Genomic DNA, 26898 nt, shown 5'->3' on the forward strand with positions numbered 1-26898 from the left:
TAGGTCCCGCCTTGAAGCTTTGTACACATACTGTACTAGACAAATATAAAAAATGTCGACATGGATATTTCCCTTAATAATCTCACCACTTTGATACACCCCCACACGTCATGGTGTAATTTAATCTCAATGTAAAAACCTTAATAGAAATATCTAACCTGGAAACGCTTTCACACGTTCGTACCAAGGTTACAATTTGTTACCATATATTACATTTTAAATGCTTTTTATGTGTGAATCAGGTATAATCTCCCTGGATCCATAGTCAGTGGTGTAACACAGTTTAGTAACCCTAAGTGGCCCTCCAACGCTGGGCATCTTTTTTTTTTCTCTGGGCGCTACTCAGGGGCCCCTATAAGCTGCGGGACCCCAGGGTTTAGCAAGTGAGCACTCATAGTCGTTACGCCACTTTCCATTAGTAATGGTTGAATCTATTTTTGTAACAGCTTCTGAAGTCTGTAGAGATCCTCTCGGAATGGAAGATTCAACCATAACAGACAGCCAAATCACAGCATCATCAAATGTTCAGTCAGCGAGGCGAAACAGTGGTACACTTTGGCAACCAAGCTCAGGAGATTCAAGTGAATGGATTCAGGTCGATTTACAAGAACAAAAAACTGTAGCGGGAGTAGCTATTCAAAAGGATTTATCAAATAAGAATAATGCGCTTCAGGAATTCAGGATTGGTTACAGTCTGGATGGGGTTAAGTGGCGGAACTTGAGAACAACTAGTGACTTGGAGATATGGGTAAGAACTGTACTGTCACACAGTTTATACAAAAGATAAAATACATAGAAACGGCTGTACCAACATTGTCAATATATTAAATATACTATATATTAACTTAATTAATAATTATTAAAAATCTCTAGAGGTGTGCTATATCAACTCATTAAGATTGTTGTTAGGCTTATCTAAGGACTGACATATTTGCCACGAAGGAGAATACCCTTCTTTTACAAGCATGTCTATACACCGATATGTTTTTAAATAAATAAAAGTGTATTTGCCTTGATTTATAGACGCACACACTTAGCTCATCACCAGATGTGTATGACGAATGGGTAGATTTTGTTGAACCTCTGACAACTCGGTATCTTCGCATTATTCCGATACAATGGGCTGGAACACCATCAATGTCATTTGAGGTATATGGCTGCGAAGGTAAGATAAGTCTCCAATACACCTTTTGGCAATTGATGAGACCCTAATCTAAAGCTCTGTCTACACTATCAAACTAATGAGTGTGATGTGCCCAAATATGGTACTGATATGATGTCATCGTGTCCATATATGGCCTCATCACATTTGTTTGTCACATAAAATGTGGTAGTGTATACAAATCTTTATACCACAAAAGCATATATTCTCACTATGTGTCGTCATGGTCATGCTTCATTGATTTTTAATCTATCACCACAGTACATATAACATAATGTTTTAATATTACAGGTGTACGTTTTAATGAGATTATAACAATGGCAGATAGCGTCACTACTGCCAGTGGTGCATATGCAGATGATGCTACATTAGATTCTGCCAACGGGTGGCATTACACATCTGGTACACCAACCAATTTTAACATGCACTTTAATGATCCTCACCTTATAATCGGTATAGTGACTCAAGGAAATCCTACTTCTAATTCCTGGGTTTTAACTTACACTGTACACTACAGTATTGATGGTGAAGTGTTTACTATCATTTATGAAAATGATAATGCGCAGACTACAAAGGTAAGTACTAAGAAATTGCTATCAGTTTTAATAACACACCTGAGTGTATACTTGCCATTGATTGGTTAATTACACATCATGTGATGTTCATTATTTTGCACTAATAATGAACGGCACTAATGAACGTTCAGCTTTTTTGTAAAAATGTTTGCCATGCAAAATTGTTTACTGGTCTGTGTTTGAAAATCAACATGTTGTGCACCATCTAAAACTTTGCTACTCTCATCCAGTATTGGAAGTTGTATTTTTAAATAGCCTAGCTTCCTGGCCTACAGCATTGGACGTTGATTCCAGATAAATTAACTGAATACAATTATATTTTAGAACAGTAGGTGTCATTCAACTTGTGAAGAAATATTCTCCAAATCATTCATACGTAATTGTATTTCATTTTGAGTTCCAGGAAAGCGTGGTATATAATACGTCAACTTCTTTAGTTGTATTTTTTTCCTCCAGACATTTACTGGAAACATTGATTCAACCACACATGCTAGAGCCATCTTTCCATATCCAGTGCTTGCTAGACATATAAGGATGACCATTCAGAGTGCATCATCTAATGTTGGATTGCGCTATGCCCTCATTGGATCAAAGGGTGAGTGTCTACTCATAAAGTAAAGGTCTACTCTATTACCTATAACATTAAAGGCTACTTATAAGTTTAAATTTCTATTATTTGTTATCTACAGTAAAAGAGAGTTTGTACGTTTGTCCGTTATACCACCTGTTTTTATTGCCGACAATGAGATTTTAAACTATTTTTAAACTGTTGTGAGGTGGGTGTGGGGGAGAGGGTTTGTATAGGGTAAACTAAACTATGACCTAATAGCCAAGCTCTGTAGCTGTTTGAGGCATATTTAATAGAACAATGGCAGTGATTGCTTTTCATAGAGAAGGACTCTAATAACTAATTCATAGCAGTGTATTTTTTTAATAATAGTTAGTTATTATTTGGTTACAGTACCAATATCTGGAATTGAAAAAGTTGGAATTCAGGGCTACACAAGCGATTTATTTCGCTTTTCAAGTGGTACATATGCAAGTTTAACTTGGAATGGAGATGGTGCAGACACTGACCCATGGATATATGTGGACCAAGGCAGAGCAACGGTCATCACTGGTGTTATGTTGTTTCCAGCCAGTGCATCAGACTATGTAACTGAATTCCAATGCAGTTACAGTGATGATGCTTTTAACTGGAACTTTCTTACAGACCATGATGGTAAACATCTCGTAAGTTTTTTTTATTTTTGCGATGTCCAGGACGTAATTCTAGCATGTATGAAGTATTTATGACTGGATATCTCTTCACATTAAAATGGCATATTCAACAAATATATTTTTTAAATCATTTTTTCAGGGGGACAATAAAATTGTCACATATTTTCACTCTTTTCAGAATTTCACTGGTATGTCTGGAGCTAGTCTAAAAGTTGTAATGTTTCCAGAAGTGATTATTGCTAGGTTTCTTCGAATCACTGTCAATGATTTTGCTACTACTCCCAAATTACAGTTTGAAGTACTTGGACATCAAGGTATGCACAATTCACGCATTAATAATATGCTCTTCTTTTAAACTTTGTCTACACTATCAAACTTTATGCGACAAAAAATGGGATGTGCCCATATATAGACATGATGATGTCATACTGTATCTCTACCATATTTGGGCATATCACTACCATATTTGGGCACACTTTTTTTGTCAAACTAGTTTGATAGTGTAGACAGCTTTATAAGCTATGTTCACACTGAGCCTAAATTTCGGTCCTTTTTCCCATAAAAAAAATGGCTGCAGTGTTTACAAATAGAACGCTTAACTCCTTCCAGATTCTGTGTAGCGTAATGTAACACAGTATTCCCCGACCAGCAACCCGGCTGACACTTCTATCCATGAGGTCTCTATGGACTAATATATTTCTTTGACATATGTTGGAACCATTAATGGAACCGCTTTTTGAACCACTTGGCCATTTCATCCACTATGAAAGGTCAATAGTAGTAGGGCATCTGCATGAAAATTTTTTTCTAAAATTATATTTTCTTATCTTTTCTTACTTTCAGGTAGAGGACTACTTAGGTTTACAGCTCATGATGTTACAAACATCCCAATCACCATTACTGGTTTCAATGATATTAACAGTTTAACCATTAGCTCGACACTTGTATATCAAGAACGTATAACTTTCTACTATATCGTTCAACCAGCCCCATTTCCAATAGAAAATGATCTTCTAGCGGTTGTTCACACAGATCTGTCTACTAATGTAACATTTCAGGGTCAGTTTGATTCATCTCCATTAGATCAATCTGTCTTTTCATACAACAGCCAGACTCGTCTTGGTCTTGTCGATATTCCTAGCGACTTATACTCTACAATAGGAGATCATTATCTTACTGTTCTTGTTCAGAATCTTATCACAGGCCCATATGAAGATTCCATAGTTTTTCGAGTGCAGTATCTGGTTACAGACTTAAACATCTCCGTCTCTGAAGAATATATTAAAACCGATTATGTGATGGAAGTCTATTACGATATGGACCGTGGCTCGGATATGAACTGTACAATAGACATGGATGATGGGACTGTTTACGAACGTCAGGAAGACGTAATGCTGCGACCTAATGATATGACTACTGTGTCCCATACATATAGAAATCCGGGAACCTATGTGATAGTTGTCACGTGTGTAAACGATGTCAGTAACGATACAACAGAAATAACTGTTATCGTGCAGAATGAAATAACCCTGATGGAAGAGACACATGACACATTGGTAGAAATACCTTATGAGAATGTTGGTGTCTTAGATTTGAATTATGTGTTTTCTGGTAATTCTGATAGGAAACCAACAGATGCAGTTGCAGAGTACAATTTTACTGGTGACCATACCTTTAGTATATCGATTGATCTTGTAGTTGGTGCCGTGAATGAACAATTTACACACGTCATCAACATCACAAAATGGGGTTCTTATGAAGTGAATGTTACTGTGTTTAATCTTGTAACAGTTTGGAAATTCAGCTTCCATTTGGAAGTAGATGAAATCATCAATGGTTTGGAAATACAACTACCAACACCTAATTGGAAAGTGGATGAACCAGCGGAGATTAACTATATCGTTACATGGGGTTCGCGTATGACGTTTGACATTACATATGATGACGACTCATCAACTGATAGAATTGTTGCTGATGAACATGGCAATTCAACAACTCACCCTTACAGCGATCCTGGTTTTTATCGAGTATCAGTAACGGTCACAAACGATGTGTCAACTATGTCATATACAATGAACTCTGACCTCGTTGTTCAACATCCAGTAGTAGATTTTAATGTAGGAGCGCGGACCTTAAACAGATTAGTATCTGATAATTCGTACGTAGATTTACACATCAATTTGTTCCGAATCACTGATGTGCCTCATCCTACTGATGCATACGTTACTGTAGATTTTGGCAATGATGTACTTTGTTCACAGCAAGAAGCCTGTTTGTTAGATAATATGATGGAAAACTTGCAAGATCCTAATTTAGACAAGGCTACTACAACAAATATACTTTCTATTGCTCATACATACTATACAGCTAAATTAGAAATAGTGAGAGTCCGTATATGGAATCTTGTATCAGATGAACTGTTTACAAAAAATGTGTATGTGTTTGAAGAAATCAAAGAATTGGAGCCTTATTTAAAATACAGTACTGTATTTTTGAATCAAAGTGTTTTCAATAATGGTAGTGATATTTATGATAATTTTGTGCATAAGGATGTAAAGTATGTCCCATTGGAATTTATCACTGTACTGGAGTTTACCATTGATGCTGGAACTAACATGACATACATATGTGATTTTGGAGATACAATTCAACCCCCATTGGACTCCATCATGGCAACACATGACCAACGATGTTACTATAAATACTCAAAACCTGGTGAATACACTGTAAAGTTAAATGCATCTAACCCAGTTCACTTTGTTACAACTAGTGTTAAGTTTGTAGTACAGGCTTCTGTTAATGAAACCAGACTTGTAGGTCGAGGGTCAACATCAAAGAACATGACTACCTCGTTTGATCTCCATCTTGGATGGGTGCCAACAGATGCATGTTATTACATCAACTTTATAGATGAAAAGTCAGAACCATATTTCAAAATTTTCCTTGGTGATGTAGCTGTCTGCGAGGAAGAGTATCCAAATCATATAAGAAAGGAGTTTTCTCTTCTAGATTCTATGGCGATATGGGAAAACAAGTTTGAACAAAGTGCACTAGACACAGACTTGGTAGTTAATAATACGTTTATGACAAAAGGTGGATTTTCTGTTTTGTTTATTGTTCATAATAATGTATCTCGACTGGAAACGACAGTATTTCAGACAGTGACAAATGCTCCATGTTTTACACCAGTTGTTAATGTGGCTTCTGAGAACATGTGCAATGGCGTGAGTTATCCTTGTTATGGAAACACGAACAGGCGCAGGTATCTAGCATCAGAAGAAATAACTGTATCTTCGGCCATCGAAATAAACTGTAAGTCAACAAATATTGCAAACTACACATGGACACTCTACAAAAATTCTGAAATTTACTTGCTTCCAAGTGAGATAAACACAGTGGGTGTTGGACTGGGTTTTCTTAGTATTCCCAAAGCAACATTAGGCTATGGTACGTACCGTGCAGAATTAAATGTCACTATGGTCGGAGAGATAGGCCTTTGGGAAATAGATCATACAGAGTTCACTATTGTACCATCGGAGTTGAAGATAGGTATTGACGGCGGGTTAACGCGTTCACTCGGTTGGGACCAGACTGTTGAAATTGATGCTGAAACACTTTCATACGATCCTGATGTCAAAGTTCAAACGGGCATGACATTTTTCTGGTTTTGTCGTCGTATGACATATCAACCACGTAACGAATCGCTTCCAAGAATATATAACTTGGAAACATTTGCAGAATATAATGATGATTATACAGAGGTAGTACCAAATGGAGAATCTGTTATTAACGAAGAATTTGAAAGTTTGCAAGAACCTAACGACAAAGGAGGTTGCTTTGGCCGCTATGGTCAGGATGGAAGCCCTATACCAGGAGGTAACAATCTATTTTTTATATTTTAACATATCTTGAGGATAGGGAGCTTGTGGTGATTGATGGCACATCAATCGAAATTACTTAAGCTCTACACTATCAAATTAGTTTCACAAAAAAGTGTGATGTGCCCAAATATGAGAGTGATATGAGATCATTGTGTCCATATACTGTATGAGCGTATCACATTTTTTTGTCACATAAAGTTTGATAGTGTAGACAGAGCTTGTTCCTAGGTTGTAATTCATCGAAAATCGAAATCTCCCTACAACTATTAAAAATCAAATTTGAAGGAACAACACTGACCATGTAATTACAATTTATCCCTAAATTGCAGAGTAGAAACACCTACCACTATAAAGAATTTGAGCCAATTCAAGTAACATTTTCACATAAAACGTGATGTTTTCTCAATGGATTTGGAAAATTTAGAATAAATATAAAATGCACTACAAACATCCAAAATTGAGGAGCCCATTGACCCACTGCCACTGAATCCACCTATGATCTACTCCAGTGGCGTAACGCAATGGGAAAAGGTGCCTAGTTTTAGTTGGTTAGTTACATTGTGACTGCTTCTTATGCTCTGGGGCACAAGTAAGCGTTCATAGCCGTTCTACCCACTGATTTACTCAAAACAAATACTTATTTGCAGGAAAGTTAAATTATACAACTTCAAAGTTTATTATGAATACAACGGGTATGTATTGGGATATGATTTACGAGGTGAAACTTATAATAAAAAAAGAGTCAAGACCTCAATATACATGGGCAACTGTCACACAGCAATGGATTGTCAGTGAAGGGGACCCACCTGATATGAAAATTAAGTAAGTAATAATATCACAGTATTTAAATATATATATTAATAATAAATATTATGTACAATCACTGTAATCGTAGTGAATTCTGTAACATCTGATATGACGAAATTGTGCAGCTCTCAGAAACCTTGTGTTCCTTTAAAAGCTTTCAGACCACACAACAAACGTAAAAAAAACTTTTTGGTGTAGGTAATCAATAAAATTTATGAACTAATTATGTTTTTTAATTAAACAGATGTAAGATCAACTGTGGTGAAAAAGTAAACCCAACTAACAAGTTTTCACTGGAAGGAAAAGATCGGAAATGGAGAAGACATTTTCAATATTATTACCGGTAGGTCATTGTTTATCATTCTTGAGCTCTGTCTACACTATTAAACAAATAAATAATCGATATTGAAGGTTTTAATTTGCACCTGATGCTTTTTTTTTTTTACTTGATTGATATATTTATTATTAGAATTTTAGCAGTTCTATTTTGTAATATTTGCAATTTATTACGTCATTTTAGATGGGAGATATACCACCGCAATGATAATGTTTTCCAAATGGTTAGAACTGATGCTTGGTTGCCGCTGGCGTCTACTGCACACAATGAATCCAATCTCGGTCTATACTCTGGATTATTTGAAGAATACGAAACTTACAAGATAAAAGTTATAGCAAGCAGGAATAAAGATTTCAGCAACCCTGGTAAATATTGACCAAATGAACTTCCCACTGCATTTCAATTCCTTTTAGGCCTCTATCCAAGCAAATGACAGCTGTAATGTCTATCTCATATAGGCGTAATATTTATACTATATTTAGTATGGGTATATCTGCATCAAAATATTTTGATATCTGTAGTAGTATTCAAATAATGGATGTTTATATGTTTAGTTGGATTGTGAGAATATTTCATGAGTACAAAAATTGACTGCTCTATTTCTAATGAGGCAGAAGCAGAGTTGAAAATAGAGCAGTTAATTTTTCATCGAATGAAATATTTTCTCCATCCAACGAATACAAAACATGCATTATTTGTTTTATAACACACCTACTTTTATTATCATTGAAGAATGATAGGCTGGAAAGCTAAGCGATTCAAAATGGCAGTGCTCTAATAACTTTTGATGCGGAGTAGAACAGTTATAGACAGCGCACACAACAAGTTGATTTTCAAGTGCAAACAGTCAACAACGTCATATGGCAAAAATTCTCAAAATGTTTACAGAAAGCTGTGACATTCAGAAAAGTGATATCTAATGCTGACAATTAACAGGCTCTAATGCATGTTCAGATTTTTTAAAACATTTTGAGAATTTTTGCCATGCGACATTGTTGACTGATCGTGACAATATAACTGTTCTACTCTGCGTCCAGAATAAGAGCACTGTCTTTTTTAATAGCCTTTGTCAATAATTTACGATGAATACATTGAATACAAGTTTATTTTATAACATTAGGTGTGTTATAAAACAAATAATGAATGTTTTGTATTTCATATTGACTTAAATAGGTGAGGCAAATTATGAATTCTTAACTAATGAGCGGCCATCAGAGGGCAATTGTACTATTGAACCAGCATATGGTGTAGCTACTATTACTAAATTTACTATGGCATGCTATGATTACGTGGACAATGATAATCCGCTTACATACCAGTTCAGTGTTCGTTCTGATAACGTTAGTGATTGGGAAATTTTTTATGATGGTAAGTTATATCTTCAATATTGTTTAAAAGGTTTGCATGGCGATTAAACACCAGTTTAGATTTTTCATACACCATGTGTTTCGTACACCATGTGTTTCGTACACCATGTGTTTCGTACACCATGTGTTTCGTACACCATGTGTTTCGTACACCATGTGTTTCGTACACCATGTGTTTCGTACACCATGTGTTTCGTACACCATGTGTTTCGTACACCATGTGTTTCGTACACCATGTGTTTCGTACACCATGTGTTTCGTACACCATGTGTTTCGTACACCATGTGTTTCGTACACCATGTGTTTCGTACACCATGTGTTTCGTACACCATGTGTTTCGTACACCATGTGTTTCGTACACCATGTGTTTCGTACACCATGTGTAGTGTTTCGTACACCATGTGTTTCGTACACCATGTGTTTCGTACACCATGTGTTTCCAAAAGGAAATAAATGTGGTTGAAGATGTCTCAATGTTTCAGTTGTTAAGCTATGTATTAGTAATATATGTATACCTCTATGTTTTAAGTAGGACTAGTAATAATTCAACGTGGGTGATCATGCCAATTTTTGGCTAGGCATCATCTGGCACACACATTCCCACTGGGAGGGCCACCACCAGCTGTGACACCCACAGTGACACTATTGTCTCTTCTTTGGCTATTACTATACAGTACTTATACTTTAGTAAGAACTAATAAGGTTCGAATCCGGTCTGAGTCATATTATCATGCAATCTGTTAAATCAAATCTGTCTATAAGCCTAGTTTGGCTTGGTCCACACCTTGCCAGTCTATATCGTCTTGGATTAGGGGATGCTTCTTACCCTACTGTGGTCATCACCTTTACACTGTGCTACTTTATAGTCAGCCCATCTTTACTTTTATAGCATTTTGCAGCAGACAGTTGTAGCATAACAACCTAAACATTGAGACATTCTTGACTTCATTTGCCTTACACATGGTGTACCGCAAACCTTTACATAATACTAGAGTTACATCTTCTTCCTTCATCTTACTTTACACATTTCTTTTTACTTCATCTTTTTTTTTAAACGCATTAAAATATGATAAAAACCAGAATCACCAAGAGCATAAAAAACTGCTGTCAAATGGCTTTCCAAGGTGTAGGCAGATAATAACAAAATACAGTTACACACACAGTCATATAATAAAGACTTTATTTATAAATATTAATATTGATTAACTATAATAGACCTACTAAAAAAATTGTAAATTTGAGTCTTATGTTTTTCATTTATTTTATCTTTCACTTTCTTTCCACTTTTGTCTTCAATTTCACTCATTATTTATAACAAATTTCTCAAATACTGCAAACATTTAATTATGTTAACATTTTTTTAGGCAAAGAACCAATAATGTCGAAGGCAATGCCATTAGGTCCCGGATACAAAGAAGTTAGCTACGAGAGAAAAATTCGAGTTCGAGTTACTGATTCAATTGGTACTTTTAGGGACAGTTACAGTCTTACAATAATAGTAGGTTTGATAATTACTTTTCTAATGTTTAGACAGACACACATACCCATACCCTACAGAATATATGAACTAAATACTACAGTATAGTGAGCAAGGATACTAAAAACAGTCAGAACAGAACAAAAGAATCTTTGTTGTTGTGTTACAGTAGAACCCCTATTAAGGGGACACCTTCAAGAGGACCAAAGTTAATTAGTATTCCAATTGCTCTTTCTATTTTTAATTTTTGTTTTATTGATTTGCTGAGTAAGTACATTTAATTTTTAATTTTTAACTTTTAGGTAGCTCCAGTGTCACTTAACTATTTGTTGTCCAAAGCTTATGATGTCATCGAGGAGTTGACAAATCTGGCTTCTGCAGGAGATAGCGCAGCAGCCTCCAATCTCATCAGTGCAACGTCCGGAGTTATAAATGTTGACAGTAATATTACTGGTAATATTTATTTTATTTTATTTATTCCTTTCAGTGAAACATAAAAAGGTAGCACTGAGGAGAGACAACTATCACCACAGGGTGTGTCTCTCCAACTCCAGACAAACAACATTTGTTTTTGTTTACTTTTTGTTGCGCATAAGGATCACACCACTTTCTCAAGTACCCTCTCATCTATCGATGACAAAGGTTGTATGTATGGCACTGGTATTTATCAATCTAGTGAAATGGACTTTAAGAGGATTGTTTTATTAAGCATGTTTGATCTTAACCCTGAAACATTGAAGAATGCATCTACCTTTAATCATATATTTTTTATTTCATATTTAGAGGGTACTACATTTATAACTAATATGCTGGTTGACAGGGTAGAGGGAATTGTTGACTTATCAACAGTAACAAATGAAACGTCACAATCATACCAAACTTTTGAGGATACGATTACAGGCTGGGTAAGTAAAAATAAATAAAATGGTGCTTGAAGGAAAGGATCTGCTATAATTTTCTTTTCAAATTGTTTCTTTCTTTTTTGTATTTATATAATGTTTTATTAATTATCACTATTTTGTAATACAGTCAACTCTCCCAATACCAGACACCTTTGGGCTGGCCAAATATGTTTGGTTTTCTGGAAACTTCTGGTATTCGGGATGTGTTTTAAACCCGGTTTGGAATCCGAGAAAAGTCTGGTATTGGGAGAGTTTCTAGTTTTCAGAGAGTCTGGTATTGGGACTGTGTCACAAACTTGTATAAACACAATCAATGTTGATTGAAAGAGTTGTGCTGCATACACCAGTCTCGTGAATAAATAATGTTTATGTTTATTACATTTTTTCCCATCTAGTTTGATGAAAATATGGCACCTTTGGAGGACACATACCTTGAAACGCAAATTGAAAAAGTGGAGTATGTGGAAGGGCAGGGATTGATTGTCACAGTGGGCATCATATTCTCCTCTTCAACACAAGTTACCCCAACACAAATATCAAATGTACTGGCAGATGCATCTCAAACCGCAATTGGATATCAAATTTCAGAATTCCAAATATCAGGTATTTAGTTTAATTTGTTCAGTTTTCAAACAGTTTACCAGGTTATTACAATTACTTTAAAAAAACCTTTTCATTCTACAAAAGCAGAATTTAGAATTTGTTTTACATAAGTAATGTATGGCTATGCATAAATCAACACTAGTACATAAATGGTCTTTGTTTTATCTTGCTTCCTAAAGATAAATAACAATATATGTTTCATATTTAGTTCTGAAATCGGAAGAGGTTCAACAAAGTTTAACAGAGCTTAGAACTGCAATGGTTGCCGCCATTTACGAACTTACAAAAAATTTAGCTGGCAAGAGTCAGATGAGGCAGGTATCCAGCTCTGTAGCTTTGGTAGCTCAGAAGCCAGATCAACTTACTGTTTTTACAAAGGTGGGTAAATGTAGCCAAATAATGTATTTATTTTGTCTTTATACTGATTGACACTTTCAGTGCTAAAGCATTGATTTAAAAAATGATTCAGTATACAAGATTCATAATACAAGAACAAGAAAGCTAAAACAGTAATTTACATTACATGGCACAGTGTGTTAGATGTTGGACTACTGATCATGAGTTTGAATCCAACGTTCGACACGTTGCTTGAATCCTTTATTTATGTTTGCCTCTCTCCACCCAGGTGTACAAATGGGTACCTGAAAAGGTCAAACACAATTGCGCTGATTACTAACTGCATTATGGGAGTAGTGTTTCCACATGAGTTTGATCCCAAAATTACCGGGGTAATAATGTGAAGCGCTTAGAAGCTTTGTGCATTAAGCCCCATATAAGAAGTATTACTATTACAAGTTTTATTATTAGTATTAGTACACAAATATATACGGTAAGCTATTTAAGTAGTGGAAGAATCATTGAGTAAAACATAAATACTGTATGTATTTTATGTAATTTTTAATTTTGTTTTTAGAAACTTATTTATTGAATTTGGGCTAGAGCAAAATAATCCAGTCAAATTATTGAATAAAAAATGTAATATGACTAGATCTCAGTAGTCGCAGAGGCACCAAATTAGGACAAAAAACTTAGCCTAAGACCTAAGCCAACTTTAAATTACACAAAAATTAGGTTTCTATTGTTAATAGAACCCGATGTATTACAAAATGAATGATTTTGATAATCTTTTCCTTTTCTGCAGGCTGACTTATTGACAATAACTGAAAACTTTGCCACAAAGATAGACTCACTAGAGGATGTAACTGCTGAAGATGTTGAAGATAGTGCAGGCGTTGTACTTGGTTCAATAGGTAATTTAGTATTTGATAACATGTTATTTATATAAATAATATGTATATGTATAACTATATAATCTTGGTCAAGAATTACTTAAATTACAAATTTTTCCGCGACTGTTCTCAATGTACTTAGTGTAAAGTAAAAATAACCTCTGACCAATTACACAACACCCTGATGCAAAGCTACTCCACAGTAGTTACAACCAATTGAAATCCTTTATAATCTTATTGACTTTGTTGGCAACTATTATATAACTAAAGTTGTATGTACTGCAGGGGTTCTCAACAGCCAAACCATCGGGCTGTGAGTGCAATTCGTAATGCCTACCTACCAAAGAACTATTGCTTTAAAAAAAGGTTTAATATCCTTTAAAACATTTGAATTTAATGTAATGGACCCACTAGAGGCCTCACCATATGGGTCTACAATCTATCTGACCCACAGATTATTTCTAAACTGTGGTGTATTATAGCTACTCTAAAGAATCTATAGTGGATGAACCACAAAAGGTGAAGTAGTACTGAAAACCACACTGGATTCCAGAGTAGTAGTAGTTTTAATGACTGTATAAAGGGTCTTTCACAACTGTTCCGACATGGGTTTGTCAAACCGAACATCGATGTGTATTGACCATATCATATCGATTGGGGCATAGCTGGAAGCGTCATGAAAAGATTTGATTTTATCGGCACCGGACCAGAACCGTGCTGAAACAGGTGTGAAAGACTCTTTATAGTAGTATGATTAGCATTGACAGAAACATATATTGTATTATTCCTTTAGCAAAACTATTTACACCAACTACGAATGATGTTGATGAAGAAGCAGCTGTTTCGGGGACAACATCAGAGTAAGTTCAACCAAAAACTGTACACAATTTCACTTTTGGAAACATTAAAAGAACTAATTTTGTCATTTTTCTGATGCGAGACTGATACAGAAGCATGTATACCTTTTTAATAATAAATAATGAAATATGAAACAAGATAAGCTAAAATTAAATTAATCTTTTGTAGAACTACAATTCACATTTTGTAGTTTGTTATTGTTTACAAACTTTTAATATTTATTAATACTATTTTCCCATCCCAAGACTGATCTTCCTTGGGTATAATAGACTAAAAGGTAAAAATAACATCAGTATCATGCAATTTTGTATTGACATGTTTTGGCTAATCTTTGATTGATTACAGAGATTTGACTGATGACACTGACAGCGAAGAGGAAGAAGAGGAAGGAACAGAAGAAGACTCCACATCTGTTATAAAAGCATTGGTGAATTAACATTTTATAGTTTTGTCTACACTATCAATTTGTGCCCAAATTATGGTAGTGATATGCCCAAACATGGTAGTGATATGACATCATAATGCCCATATATGGACACATCAAATTGTTTTGATAGTATAGACAGAGCTTTATTTACTTGCTTTTGTTTTGAACATAATATAATGTAGACTTTTCTTTATCTTTCTTAAAGAAAATATCAAATTCAGAAAAAGCGAATTATGTCATGGCAATGTTGCAAGTGAAAATTGCATCCCAGATGGTAGCTGGTCAGGATAATGTTGTCACTGTCAGTAAAGGGATTACATCAGACATTGGCAAGACTTACACAACAGCATTAGGCGCTAGTAAGCATCATTTATTTTATAATTGTACTTAAACCCAAACCTTTTCATTCCTGCAACAAGGCGAAAGATATACTTTTTAGACCAATTTATTTATGGCCACCAAATAAAAAACAGGTCAGGGTGGAGGACCTATAGTATACACCATTGTCATAGGAAGATCCAAAGGGAGGCCTAGTCGACCCAGACCGCCTAAATCATTTCATCATTGTTAAGCCCTCTCCCCAATCCTAGATCAGCCTTTCTGGTTGCTTCATTAATGTTTCTGATTTTTAAATAAACATAGAAACATATGGTGGAAGTGGTGGTGGCTGTCAGCTTCCAGATGACCCAACAGTGCTTGTTGGAACAGGAAATGATACTACAACTGAGGTTGAATGTCAGGTATGGTACCAGTTGTGTGGTGGTCATCAGCATATAAATTTGTTTACAATTACATTTACAATAAGTTCCCCACTTGCAATTTATACCATTTTTGGTCCACACTATTCCACATTCAATGTGATGACATGTATGCCATTTTCCACAATGCCACACACTAATACTTAGTTACCCTTTAATATTAACTCAAATTTTGAAGCAATATTTTTTTTTCACTTTGTCCTGAAATGTAGAAATTATTAACAATGACAGCTATATTGATTTTTTTCATTCATGGAACTGTTTAATATTCATTTTTAGTCATCAGTGCAGGAAAACAACCTGGACGGAGCAGACGGAGGTGGTTTTGGAATGGTTTGTTACAATGATACAGGTCAACAAATGGTGGTTGAATTGTTGGTTTCCCCCATTGTGGTAGAGGTCTGTCGCAGTGAGCAACACCTAGGTCCGAAATCAGACAACTCATCCAATGACATCGAGTGGAAATATTTGGAAACGACTCTGAGTGGTACCCCAATGCAGCTCACAAAATTAGAGAGTGAGTATTTTTATTTTTGAAAATAATATGTTGGTTGGATATTTGCTTGGGTGACAATTGGTGTAGCATTTTGGATGACCATAGAGGTTGCTTTGCCGATTTTGGAAAAGAAAAGGCAACAGAGTGTCTGAAACAATGGGAATTTCTCTTGCACAAGACATTATAGTATTTTTGAAAATGATATGTTCTCACTCTCCCCTAAAAAATGTTGGTTAAAAAAGTACACAGAAATACTACCTGAGTGGTACCCCAATGCTGCTCACAAAATTAGAGTGAGTATTTTTATTTTTTTAAATAATATGTCGGTTGAATATTTGCTTGGGTGACAATTGGTGTAGCATTTTGGATGACCATAGAGGTTGCTGGCGATTTTCGAAAAGAAAAGGCAACAGAGTGTCTGACAACAATGGGAATTTCTCTCCCCTAAAAAATGTTGGTAAAAGAAGTACACAGAAATACTACCAGAGATTTCACATCAGGACGATATATGAAAGAATGTAATTTAACAGAGCATTAGACACAAACAATGTGCACATTTTTGCATGCACTGTGCATGGTATGCAGAATTTTTTATGTATTTTCTTTTTAATCTGGTGAAGGTAAATTTCTGGCATTAACAGATAAAGGTCCTGTGGAAATGGGGTTTAACCGATTCTGTTCAAGAAAAATGGACCGATAATTATCTCATTCAAATCAGATAATTATTTGATAAATTGTTTACCTTTGACTTGAAAGACAAATTGTTGTGTTTTGATTGGGCACATTGGGTTGTTTGATAATGAATGATCATGGGCATTTTATTTTGTTATTTAACTAATTGGTGTTATGTGTATAATAATAATATATGATACAGTATGCTCTTGTTTTCTTTTGATTCTATAGATGTTGGAGAAGGAAGTGCTCTCTTTATAAATATTGAAGCAATTGAAGAAGAACCACCTGATAATGAAGGAGAAGATGCTGAGGTAGAAGATTCCTATGATTATGAAAACTTTACTCTGTATATATTTATATCTGTCAACAAATCTCCAAAAGAAGGTATTGTGTGTTTTTTATTTTTAGTTATTTATCTTAGTTTGACAACTGAAACTTTTTCATTGTAAAGGGTCTTTCACACCTGTTCCTGCATGGGTCCGGCACCGGCAAATCAAATCGAACATAAATATTTTGTTTTCAAGTGACTACACGCAGACATTGGCGTTAAATTTCATTTGCCGTGACGGACTAGAACCGTGCCGGAACAGGTGTGAAAGACTCTTAATACAGTATGTTGTAATTAAGAATCAGTTTATTCCACCATGTCATCAAAATGATAACAATAAATGATATAATGTCATTAATGACATACATATAATAAACTACAAAAGTGTAATATAGTATTATTATTTTTTTAGACGACCACGATGTAAACTGTACTCTTCAACAGTCCTGGCGACCATTATATAATGTAACAAAACCCCCAGAGTACTATGATCGTCCATGGAACGGAACAAGATATGCAGAACTAATAGATGGAGAGACAAGATGCTTTTTCTCCAATAGAGATCTTGAAAGGTAACTTTCAGCTTCGTTCCCACTAGGATGCAACGCAAGGACGTAAGTGCAACACAAGTTGACCAATCACAAGCACCAGTTTGTTTGATCCATTGCGTCATGATTGGTCAATTTGCTTGCAGTGCATTTATGTCATTGCATCCTAGTGGGAACCAAGCTGAAATGAATTGACACTGATTATTAATAAATAAAAATAAACGACAAATTTTCACTTGCATATAAACAAGTCTCTCTTGATCTCATATGGGTTCAATAGAGTATTTATTGAGTATCATGTGTTTCACAATATTCCAATTAAATAACAATGATTTATTAGGTGTAAAGTCTAAGAAACACTTTATGTTATTAAACATGTGCTAACTAAAATTTGTTTCAAGCACACAGAGCTGTTTTTCTTTTAATTTGACATAATTTAGTATTTTAATTAATTTAATTATTAATTTTTTATTTTTTTTACCAGTTATCTAAATGAATCAAGCAGTACAATCAATATTGGAGTACGTCATGTTTGGGGAGGAGAAGAGGAGGACGGAGAAGAGCATCCATTTTCTCCTCTACGATATTCTATCTCATTTTACACAACCAGTTGTATGTACTATGACACTTACGCAAAAATTTTCAAATTTGATGGAATGGAGGTAATTGTTTTATCTATTAGGATTTATTATAAATGAAATAGGTAAATTCACCTCCCAACAATGACAATATCAAATTGTCCCATATTCTTATTTTTATTTGTATTACTGATTTTTTCACTGAGCATGTACGTTAGGCCAAAACCAAAAGGCTTCTGTGATTTTCAATGTACATATATTATTATCAGACTATTAATGTAAAAGATTTAAGTTTCTAAAAAATTCAAATGCACATTTTAATTGTACAAGAACGTAATTTTGTTTTTGTGAAAATTCCAAATAAAAATTTTTAAATAGGCACAGCATTTAAATTACACTACACAGTACTAATAAATATTGTGAGTATATAAGTGGTTCTTGAGGAACTTAACTATAATTTGTAGTTATTGAACATTTTCATTTTAGACACCAGGAAGGTGTATTTGATTTTATTAAAAGAAACTTTTTAATATTTACAATGTCTCTTTTGAAATAGGTGCTGCCAACTAGTGATCGCGAGTGTACACGCTGTAACACGTACCATTTGACATCATTCGGTGGTGGATTTTCTGTCCCAATGAACACAATTGATCTCAGTGAATCAGCATTCACCAAACTGGGTGAAAATCCAGTTGTTTTTGTTTTTATGACATGCTGTATTTGCATCTATACTGTTGTTGTCATCTGGGCACGTAAAGAAGATCAAAGAGATAAATCGAGGGTAAGTGATTTATTGTATCAGTAGTTGTACACGCTGCAGTGTCAGCATTTTCATACTATGGACGATAACCAACGACGATAAACAGATAAATATACATTTAAAAAAAGAAATTGTTTTAAATTTCATCCTAGAACTATGGATAACCATACCAACTATATTATACAACTAGTGTATAATATATAATGACATATATTTATTATTTCATATTACTTTATCAATTGTAGGCTGGTGTAACTCCTATGTCTGATAACGATCCCCGACATACCTACAACTACGAAATCACCTTCTTTACTGGGGTTCGCAAAAATTCTTCAACATCTGCCCATGTTTCCTTCATCATCCAAGGTGAGGGTGGCGAGACTGGAATACGCGTCGTTAAGGACAAGAAACGTAAGCTTTTTGAACGTGGTGGAATCGATTCATTTCTGATGTCCGTGCCTAAAACTCTCGGTACTATGGTCCATCTACGAATCTGGCATGACAACAAAGGGAAGTATCCATCTTGGTTTCTGAGTCGTGCATCAATCAAGGACTTACAGACAAACAGGATGTACTACTTCATGTTGGATAAATGGTTAGCAGTTGAAGAAGATGATGGCCAGGTATTTAGAAATCTACATTCTAGTTTATTGGCATACCCCTAGAACAGTCAAGAATTATTAGTCAATCATGCTTTCTAAAATAGAATAATAATATATTATTTTTGTACATTCCAGTTAGCTATACTTGAAAAGACAATTTTTTTAGCCAGAGTGGTCCAATGGTTTGAAAAAAAAAACTCTTTTTCCTGAAGTACCCTTTTCAAACTATAGATAAACAGTCATGAAAGTATGGTTAAATAGCCTAACTAGCCTAGCTCATGACGATCTTGCTTTTTTTGTGGAAAAACGAACCCCCCTGTATGAATCTTGTATATGGGCTTGGAATAGATTATTGCCCAAATTGTCCAAAATAATTTCTATTGTTTAATTTTTATTAGATTGAACGTATAGTACCAGTTGCAGGAATGAGTGAACTCACCAGTTTTGGACACCTTTTCTATAGCCGAACCCGTCGCAACCTTAGTGATGCTCATCTTTGGTTTTCGGTCTTTATGCGCCCGGCTAAGAGTACCTTTACACGATGTGAGCGAGCAACTTGTTGCTTATCCCTGCTCTTCTGCACTATGATGGCAAACATCTTCTTCTACGGTCAGGATGTCACCGGTGGTGCTGGTGGCGGCAGCTTGAAAGTTGGTCCAATAGAACTTTCTTTAGGTCAAATCGTCGTCGGAGTGATCAGTAGCTTGATGGTTGTTCCAGCAAACGTGATTATTGTGCAGCTGTTCCGATTATCAAAACCTATGGGACCAAACAACAGATGCTGTGGTTGTTGTCGTCCTCGGAAAAATAAAAACAAATATCTTGCGGGTTCAAGGGTGTCTCTCATTCATGGAGAACAATGTAAAAAGAAGAACAGCTTGAACGAGTCTGATGAGTTGAAGGAACAGTTAGATCTTCTGGAAGCAGGAAGTAGAATTCAAAGTAGAGCTGGCGGTGCAAGCCGTGCTTCGTGTGTGTCTAAATCTGGTATCGATGTTATGGAATCACCAGAAAAATCAAAAGAAAGAAAAATGAATGAGATGAAACCTGTTCTTGGCTACAAGAAAACAAAAAAAAAGAAGAAGAAGGATCCAAATCCATTGCCATGGTGGTGTGCCATTTTCGGTTGGATATTTGCTTGGATGACAATTGGTGTAGCATTTTGGATGACCATAGAGGTTGCTGGCGGATTTGGAAAAGAAAAGGCAACAGAGTGGCTGACAACAGTGGGAATTTCTCTTGCACAAGATATTATTGTTTCTCAGCCAATTAAGGTAACGTTTAAAATATAATACAGATTTTCTGAACATTTTGATTATTGTTACAAACCAGCTTCACATCTTGATTATTGTCACAAACCAGCTTCACATCTTGATTATTGTCACAAACCAGCTTCACATCTTGATTATTGTCACAAACCAGCTTCACATCTTGATTATTGTCACAAACCAGCTTCACATCTCGATTATTGTCACAAACCAGCTTCACATCTTGATTATTGTCACAAACCAGCTTCACATCTTGATTATTGTCACAAAATAGTTTTCACATCTTGATTATTGTCACAAAATAGTTTTCACATCTTGATTATTGTCACAAACTAGCTTCACATATTTTGAATATTGTCACAAACTAGCTTCACGTCTTTTTAAACATTTCTTCCAGGTTCTGCTGCTAGCTACCATATTCTCACTCATCATCAAGACACCTGATAAGGAAGATAACAGTCCTTCTCCGCATCTTGAAAAAGACGAGGAATGGTTACATGAACGATTGACGGAAGAAGAACTTGCTGATCCAACAAAACTTGAAGAATTTGAAAAACAAAGAGCTGCAGAATTAGCTACATCCTTACCACCTGATGAAGATGAAATTAATGAAATGCGTGAATACAGGTAATAGACAGGCTATATGCACTAGTTTGTGGCAATTAAAAGGTGGTTAAATTGCTATAAGACTACACTCACCAAAACCATAAGAGCCATATGTCACTATGGTAGTTTGTCACTATGATAATATGTCACTATGATAATATGTCACTATGATAATAGAGTATGTCATTATGATAATATGTCACTATGATAATAATGTCACTATGATAATACGTCACTATGAAAATACGTCACTATGAAAATAGAGTATGTCATTATGATAATATGTCACTATGAAAAAATGTCACTATGATAATATATGTCACTATAATATATATCACTATTATGTAAGAAATCCTGCTATTTCCACCCTCTCAATTGAGTGAAATAGAATTGCATATTCTTTTTCAATTTTTTTTTTAGAATGAAAGAAATGGAGATGACTTCGATCTTGCGTGAAGTAACAATCTACATGCTTTTCCTTTACATTTTAATGACAGTATCATTTGGAAACACAGATCCAGCAGCGTTTGCCTTCCGTGAAACAATGTTAGACAGCTTTGTGCATGCATCTTATCATGGCAAAATGCCATTTAGTTCAGTAAGTAACAAGCAATATTAACAACCTACATTTAATAGACTATTCTTGTTTTTAAATGCATGAATACAGGCTATAGACAGGGATGTATGTGCGCATGGCAGGAAGAATTTAGAAATTAAATGAATGAAAATGTAAAGAATCGTCATGCTCGAGTTTGGTACATTTTTGGATTTTTTGTTTTTTAAGAGATATATATGTTATATATATATAAACACCACAGGCACAGAACAAATTTTAAACCGTCCGGTGATATACTGAAAGTTATTAATTAATTTGAAACAACAAGATGAGGAAATCTGTGAGAATGAGGAAAAGTCCTCCCAACCGAGATTCGAACCCGCCCCCCTTCTGCTTGATATGCAGATGTCCTAACCATTAGACCACTGGAGCTTTCATGGTATTGTTCAAACTTGATTGAATAGCGACTCTTTAACACTATATATATATTTCATCTCAATAGAAAACCATATGCTACTACGAATAATAATAATGTTTCACTAGATTTGAACTCGTCACTACGGACGAGTTAGGTTATCCGCAGCCCAAAAGCCACGTGCACGTCATACGTTAGAATATTGCACACAGAAAAAGATTATTATGACTACTATACTATAGGTCCCTGGACCTATTTGTTTATCACAAATAGCCAATCAGTACTTAGTCTTATTTGGCCTGCTACATTATAGCAGTAGGTAGGAAATAAATGATTTGGGCTATACCAAATGCCGTTACAGTATATACAGTATAATCTTTATACGTACTATATACAGTTCAGAATAGGTGAAAATAAGTGACCAAAGTTATTGACGCTTTTGGACATGATGACGTCATCACAAATTTAAAAATGGTAAATCATGCGAAAGATAATTGATTGACCTAGACATTATATAAAAATAGGAGGAAATAGAATACGGATAAGTAGAGATGAGCTCTACTAAATGTGATGCGCTATGACAAAAGAGACAAAAATCCTATATTTTATATTCGAGTGGCCATACGATGACGTCACAATGTCCGGTTAGCCATATTCATGAATGATTCGATATCTACAACTCATCTACTTCCAGAATATGTAATTTAAAAAAAGTTCACCACGTAGTTTAGAATTTATGACTGTTTAAAAAAGGGCATAATTTTCACAAATTTTTGAACTTTTTCAACAAAAACGCGCGCAAATTGTGCAATTCTACGTTCTCGTATGACGTGATTTTAAGTCGAAATTGTTTAAAAGTTGGTAAAATTACTAGAAATGGCTTGAAAAACCTAAATCTCGCAAAAAAGGAGGTTTTTTGCGCTACGTGCGCACCGCGCGCGTAAAAAAAATGCGCATGCGTGGGAATTTTTGACATGCTCAAAATGACATGAAACGCGTAAAAAGTTGATTAGAAATTGATTTTTCGCATTTTCAAATTTTAAACGCGCATGCGTGCGTAACTTCGTGTGAAACATGCCATTTTTTTCCACAGTCAGTTAGCGCAAGACATAAATTAAACTTTTGTTAAGTTTCAATTAAAAATGTTATTTGGTTTTTGACCTATGTTAAATACGCGAAATTCATAAAATCGCACGAAAATCACGTTGCGCAATTGCAAACGTCGTGAAAACCTTCGCTGCACAACTTCACGTGAATGGCGATATGTTGAGAAAGTTACGAAATGTTACGTGTGCAAGTTTTTGAGATACGCGTGACACAAAAAATGGAGTAGAAGGGTGGAAGGTAAGAAATAAATACTAGATTTGAACTCGTCACTACGGACGAGTTAGGTTATCCGCAGCGCAAAAGCCACGTGCACGTCATACGTTAGAATATTGCGCGCAGAAAAACGATTATGCCATTGTAAACATGTTAGTGCGCTCTCTATTTTGCGTCACGTCAAAGTATATACGGTATACACTATATTCTGTATACGTACTACATACAGTGCAGAATAGGTGAAAATAAGGGACCCAAGTTATTGACGCTTTTGGACATGATGACGTCATCACAATTTAAAAAATGGTAGATTATGCGAAAGATAATTGATTGGCCTAGACAATATAACAAAATGGGAGGAAATGGAATACGGATAAGTGGAGATGCGCTCTATTAAATGTGATGAGCTATGCGAAAGAGACAAAAATCCTATATTTTATATTCGAGTGGCCATACGATGACGTCACAATGTCTGGTTAGCCATATCGATGCATGATTCGATATCTACAACTCATCAACTTCCAGAATATGCAATTTTAAAAAAGTTCACCACGTAGTTTACAATCTATGACTGTTTTAAAAAAGGCAAAATTTTGACAAATTTTTTAACTTTTTCATTAAAAACGCGCGCAAATTGTTTAATTCTACGTGCTCGTATGACGTGATTTTAAGTCGAAATTGATTGAAAATTGGTAAATTTACTAGAAAAGGCTGAAAAAACAAAAATCAAGCAAAAAAAAGATGTTTTTGCGCTACGTGCGCACGTGCGCGTAAAAATATTGCGCACGCGTGGGAATTTTTGAAATGCTCAAAATGACCTGAAACGCGTAGAAAGTTGATTAGAAATTGATTTTACGCATTCTGAAATTTTAAACGCGCGTGCGCGCGTAACTTTCTGTGAAACATGCCATTTTTAATCCATAGAAAGTTTGCACTTGATATGACTTAAATGTTCACCAAGTGTCATTACAAAATGACTTTTGGTTTTTAGTCTATGATAAATACGCACAATTCATAAAATCGCGCGTAGCTTACGCTGCGCGACTCTAAAGTAAAAAAACGAACTGTCCTGCACTTCTACAGATAGAGGTAAATCTTCTGACAAAGTTATACGATGTAATGTTGATCAGAATTTGAGATACACGTGACACAAAATTCTGGGAAAGAAAGAAGAATAACATAGAAAACTAGATTTGAACTCGTCACTTTGACGAGTTCGGGTTATCCGCGCAAACGCAACATGCACATACTTTAAACTATATGAACCTCGACAATTATTATGCCATCCTATGACATGAAATAAATATGTTTACAGTGCTGAATTGTACCTATTTTGTAGCATACATCATATTACAGTATTTACAGTGTAGCATAGACGAAATTACGAGACCCATCTTTTAAATCCAATTATTAACACGATGACATCATCAAATTAACATATAAAATAACAATTTTAGAAGATAATTATCTAATTAATTACATTACAAATTTGAAGAATTTTGGGCACGTAAAAGTGAGATGCGCTCTCGTTTAAACGCAATGAACTTTTAGACAAGAGATGAAAATATGACTTTTTGAATTCAACTGGCCATATGACGTCGTCATGACATCTGATTGGTAAAATATTCACATGAATTCGTATCTACAATCCAATAGCTTTCAGAAAACGTTTTAATCATGATTATCACTTTTTATTCTGACGAGCTATAACAGATTGAAATTTACTGTAAAGATGAAATTAAGTGACCCACGTTATTTACATTTTTAGACATGATGACGTTATAAAAATTAAAATATTTTTAACTCATACAAAAGATAGTTGATTGACCTAGACAGTATTAAAATATCGGAGGAAATGGAATACGTATAAGCGAGATGCGCTCTATTTAATGTGATGAGCAATAACGAAAGAGTAAAAAATCCTATATTTTACATTCGTGTGGCCATACGATGACGTCATAACATCCGAGGGGTAAAGATTCTGCATGAATTCATATCTACAACATATCTGCTTACATATTAAATTAAAAAAATTGGGGGTCATGGATGATCCTGAAGAGCTATAATAGATTCAAAATAGACATAATTTTGACAATATTTTGTCACCTTTTCAACTAAAATGCGCGCAAATGGTCTAAATCAACGTGTTCGTATGACGTCATTTTAATTTGAAATGATGTCAATCTTTTTTAAAATGACTAGGTAAGGCTGTAAAATCATAATTCAAGAGAAAAACACATGATTTTCATGCTCCGTGCGCACCTTACGCGTAAATTTTTTCGCGCGCGTGGGAATTTTTGACATGCTCAAAATGTCATGATCAGCGTAGAAAGTTGATTAGAAATTAATTTTGCGCATTTTGAAATTTTAAATGCGCGTGCGCGCGTAACTTCTTGTGAAACATGCCATTTTTAATCCATAGAAAGTTTGCCCTTGATATGACTTAAATTTTCACCAAGTGTCAATACAAAATGACTTTTGGTTTATAATTTATGACCAATCATTGAAATTCATAAAATCGCGCGTAACTTGCGCTACGCGACTCTAACGTCATATAACAAAGTTTCCTGCACATCTACAGCTACAGGTCAATCTTATGACAAAGTTATACAATCTTATGTTGACAAGGATGACAGATATGCGTGCAACAAAATTCCGGGAAAGAAAGAAGAACAAAGAAGATGAAAAAAAAAAAAGATATTTACAATAACAAGGGTTATCCGCAAAACCTTACGGTTGCGGATAACCAAAAAAAAAAAAAAAAAAAAAGATCCTGACAATAACAAGGGGTTATCCGCCAAGTGCGGATAACCAAAAAACATTTGCAATAATAGGATTTTGTTTGTTTTCATAGATTGCATCTCGTGACTACTTCTGGAACTACACTCAGAATGTGTTTATTCCAAGTCTTTTTGCTGGAAATTATTTAAATGGAAAGTTAAATGAAGACGGGCTGAAGCAAGCATTGTTAGCGGACCATACCTCCTCACTTGTCGGTATTGCACGTTTAAGGCAATTGAGAGTAATTCCAGGTTGGTGTCGACAAATTTAATCCACAAACATAATCTAAAAACCTTACAATATTATCAGGCTACATGTCACTAGAAAATATCCTCAGTCCATAAAAGTAAAGTACATACAA

The 26898-nt window shown here is 35.0% G+C and overlaps 2 protein-coding genes across 4 annotated transcripts in view; one reads left to right on the forward strand and one right to left on the reverse strand.

Annotated features, from left to right (window-relative positions):
- The window catches only part of LOC144839492 (uncharacterized), a 44147-nt gene that overhangs the window by 10043 nt on the left and 7206 nt on the right, over nucleotides 1-26898 (forward strand). For both annotated transcript variants that reach the window (XM_078694871.1, XM_078694872.1), the window contains exons 17-47: nucleotides 447-748; nucleotides 1024-1165; nucleotides 1454-1737; nucleotides 2194-2332; nucleotides 2699-2970; nucleotides 3137-3272; nucleotides 3802-6834; nucleotides 7487-7661; nucleotides 7891-7989; nucleotides 8167-8348; nucleotides 9157-9351; nucleotides 10715-10848; nucleotides 11130-11280; nucleotides 11611-11732; nucleotides 12125-12332; nucleotides 12541-12710; nucleotides 13474-13582; nucleotides 14355-14421; nucleotides 14765-14846; nucleotides 15052-15205; nucleotides 15489-15586; nucleotides 15884-16121; nucleotides 17004-17159; nucleotides 17516-17675; nucleotides 18136-18313; nucleotides 18786-19010; nucleotides 19235-19612; nucleotides 19990-20865; nucleotides 21257-21486; nucleotides 21886-22063; nucleotides 26611-26788. In XM_078694871.1, coding sequence (XP_078550997.1) covers nucleotides 447-748; nucleotides 1024-1165; nucleotides 1454-1737; nucleotides 2194-2332; nucleotides 2699-2970; nucleotides 3137-3272; nucleotides 3802-6834; nucleotides 7487-7661; nucleotides 7891-7989; nucleotides 8167-8348; nucleotides 9157-9351; nucleotides 10715-10848; nucleotides 11130-11280; nucleotides 11611-11732; nucleotides 12125-12332; nucleotides 12541-12710; nucleotides 13474-13582; nucleotides 14355-14421; nucleotides 14765-14846; nucleotides 15052-15205; nucleotides 15489-15586; nucleotides 15884-16121; nucleotides 17004-17159; nucleotides 17516-17675; nucleotides 18136-18313; nucleotides 18786-19010; nucleotides 19235-19612; nucleotides 19990-20865; nucleotides 21257-21486; nucleotides 21886-22063; nucleotides 26611-26788 — 9051 coding nt within the window. The remainder of the gene's footprint in view (nucleotides 1-446; nucleotides 749-1023; nucleotides 1166-1453; nucleotides 1738-2193; nucleotides 2333-2698; nucleotides 2971-3136; nucleotides 3273-3801; nucleotides 6835-7486; nucleotides 7662-7890; nucleotides 7990-8166; nucleotides 8349-9156; nucleotides 9352-10714; nucleotides 10849-11129; nucleotides 11281-11610; nucleotides 11733-12124; nucleotides 12333-12540; nucleotides 12711-13473; nucleotides 13583-14354; nucleotides 14422-14764; nucleotides 14847-15051; nucleotides 15206-15488; nucleotides 15587-15883; nucleotides 16122-17003; nucleotides 17160-17515; nucleotides 17676-18135; nucleotides 18314-18785; nucleotides 19011-19234; nucleotides 19613-19989; nucleotides 20866-21256; nucleotides 21487-21885; nucleotides 22064-26610; nucleotides 26789-26898) is intronic.
- Nucleotides 21226-26898, reverse strand: part of LOC144839496 (inactive rhomboid protein 1-like) — a 73461-nt gene continuing 67788 nt past the window's right edge. For both annotated transcript variants that reach the window (XR_013611758.1, XR_013611757.1), the window contains one exon: nucleotides 21226-21235. The gene's annotated coding sequence lies outside the window, so the exon portion shown is untranslated. The remainder of the gene's footprint in view (nucleotides 21236-26898) is intronic.

The sequence above is a fragment of the Antedon bifida genome, chromosome 4 (genome assembly GCF_963402885.1).
Source record: "Antedon bifida chromosome 4, ecAntBifi1.1, whole genome shotgun sequence".
In the NCBI taxonomy this organism is placed as follows: Eukaryota; Metazoa; Echinodermata; class Crinoidea; order Comatulida; family Antedonidae; genus Antedon; species Antedon bifida.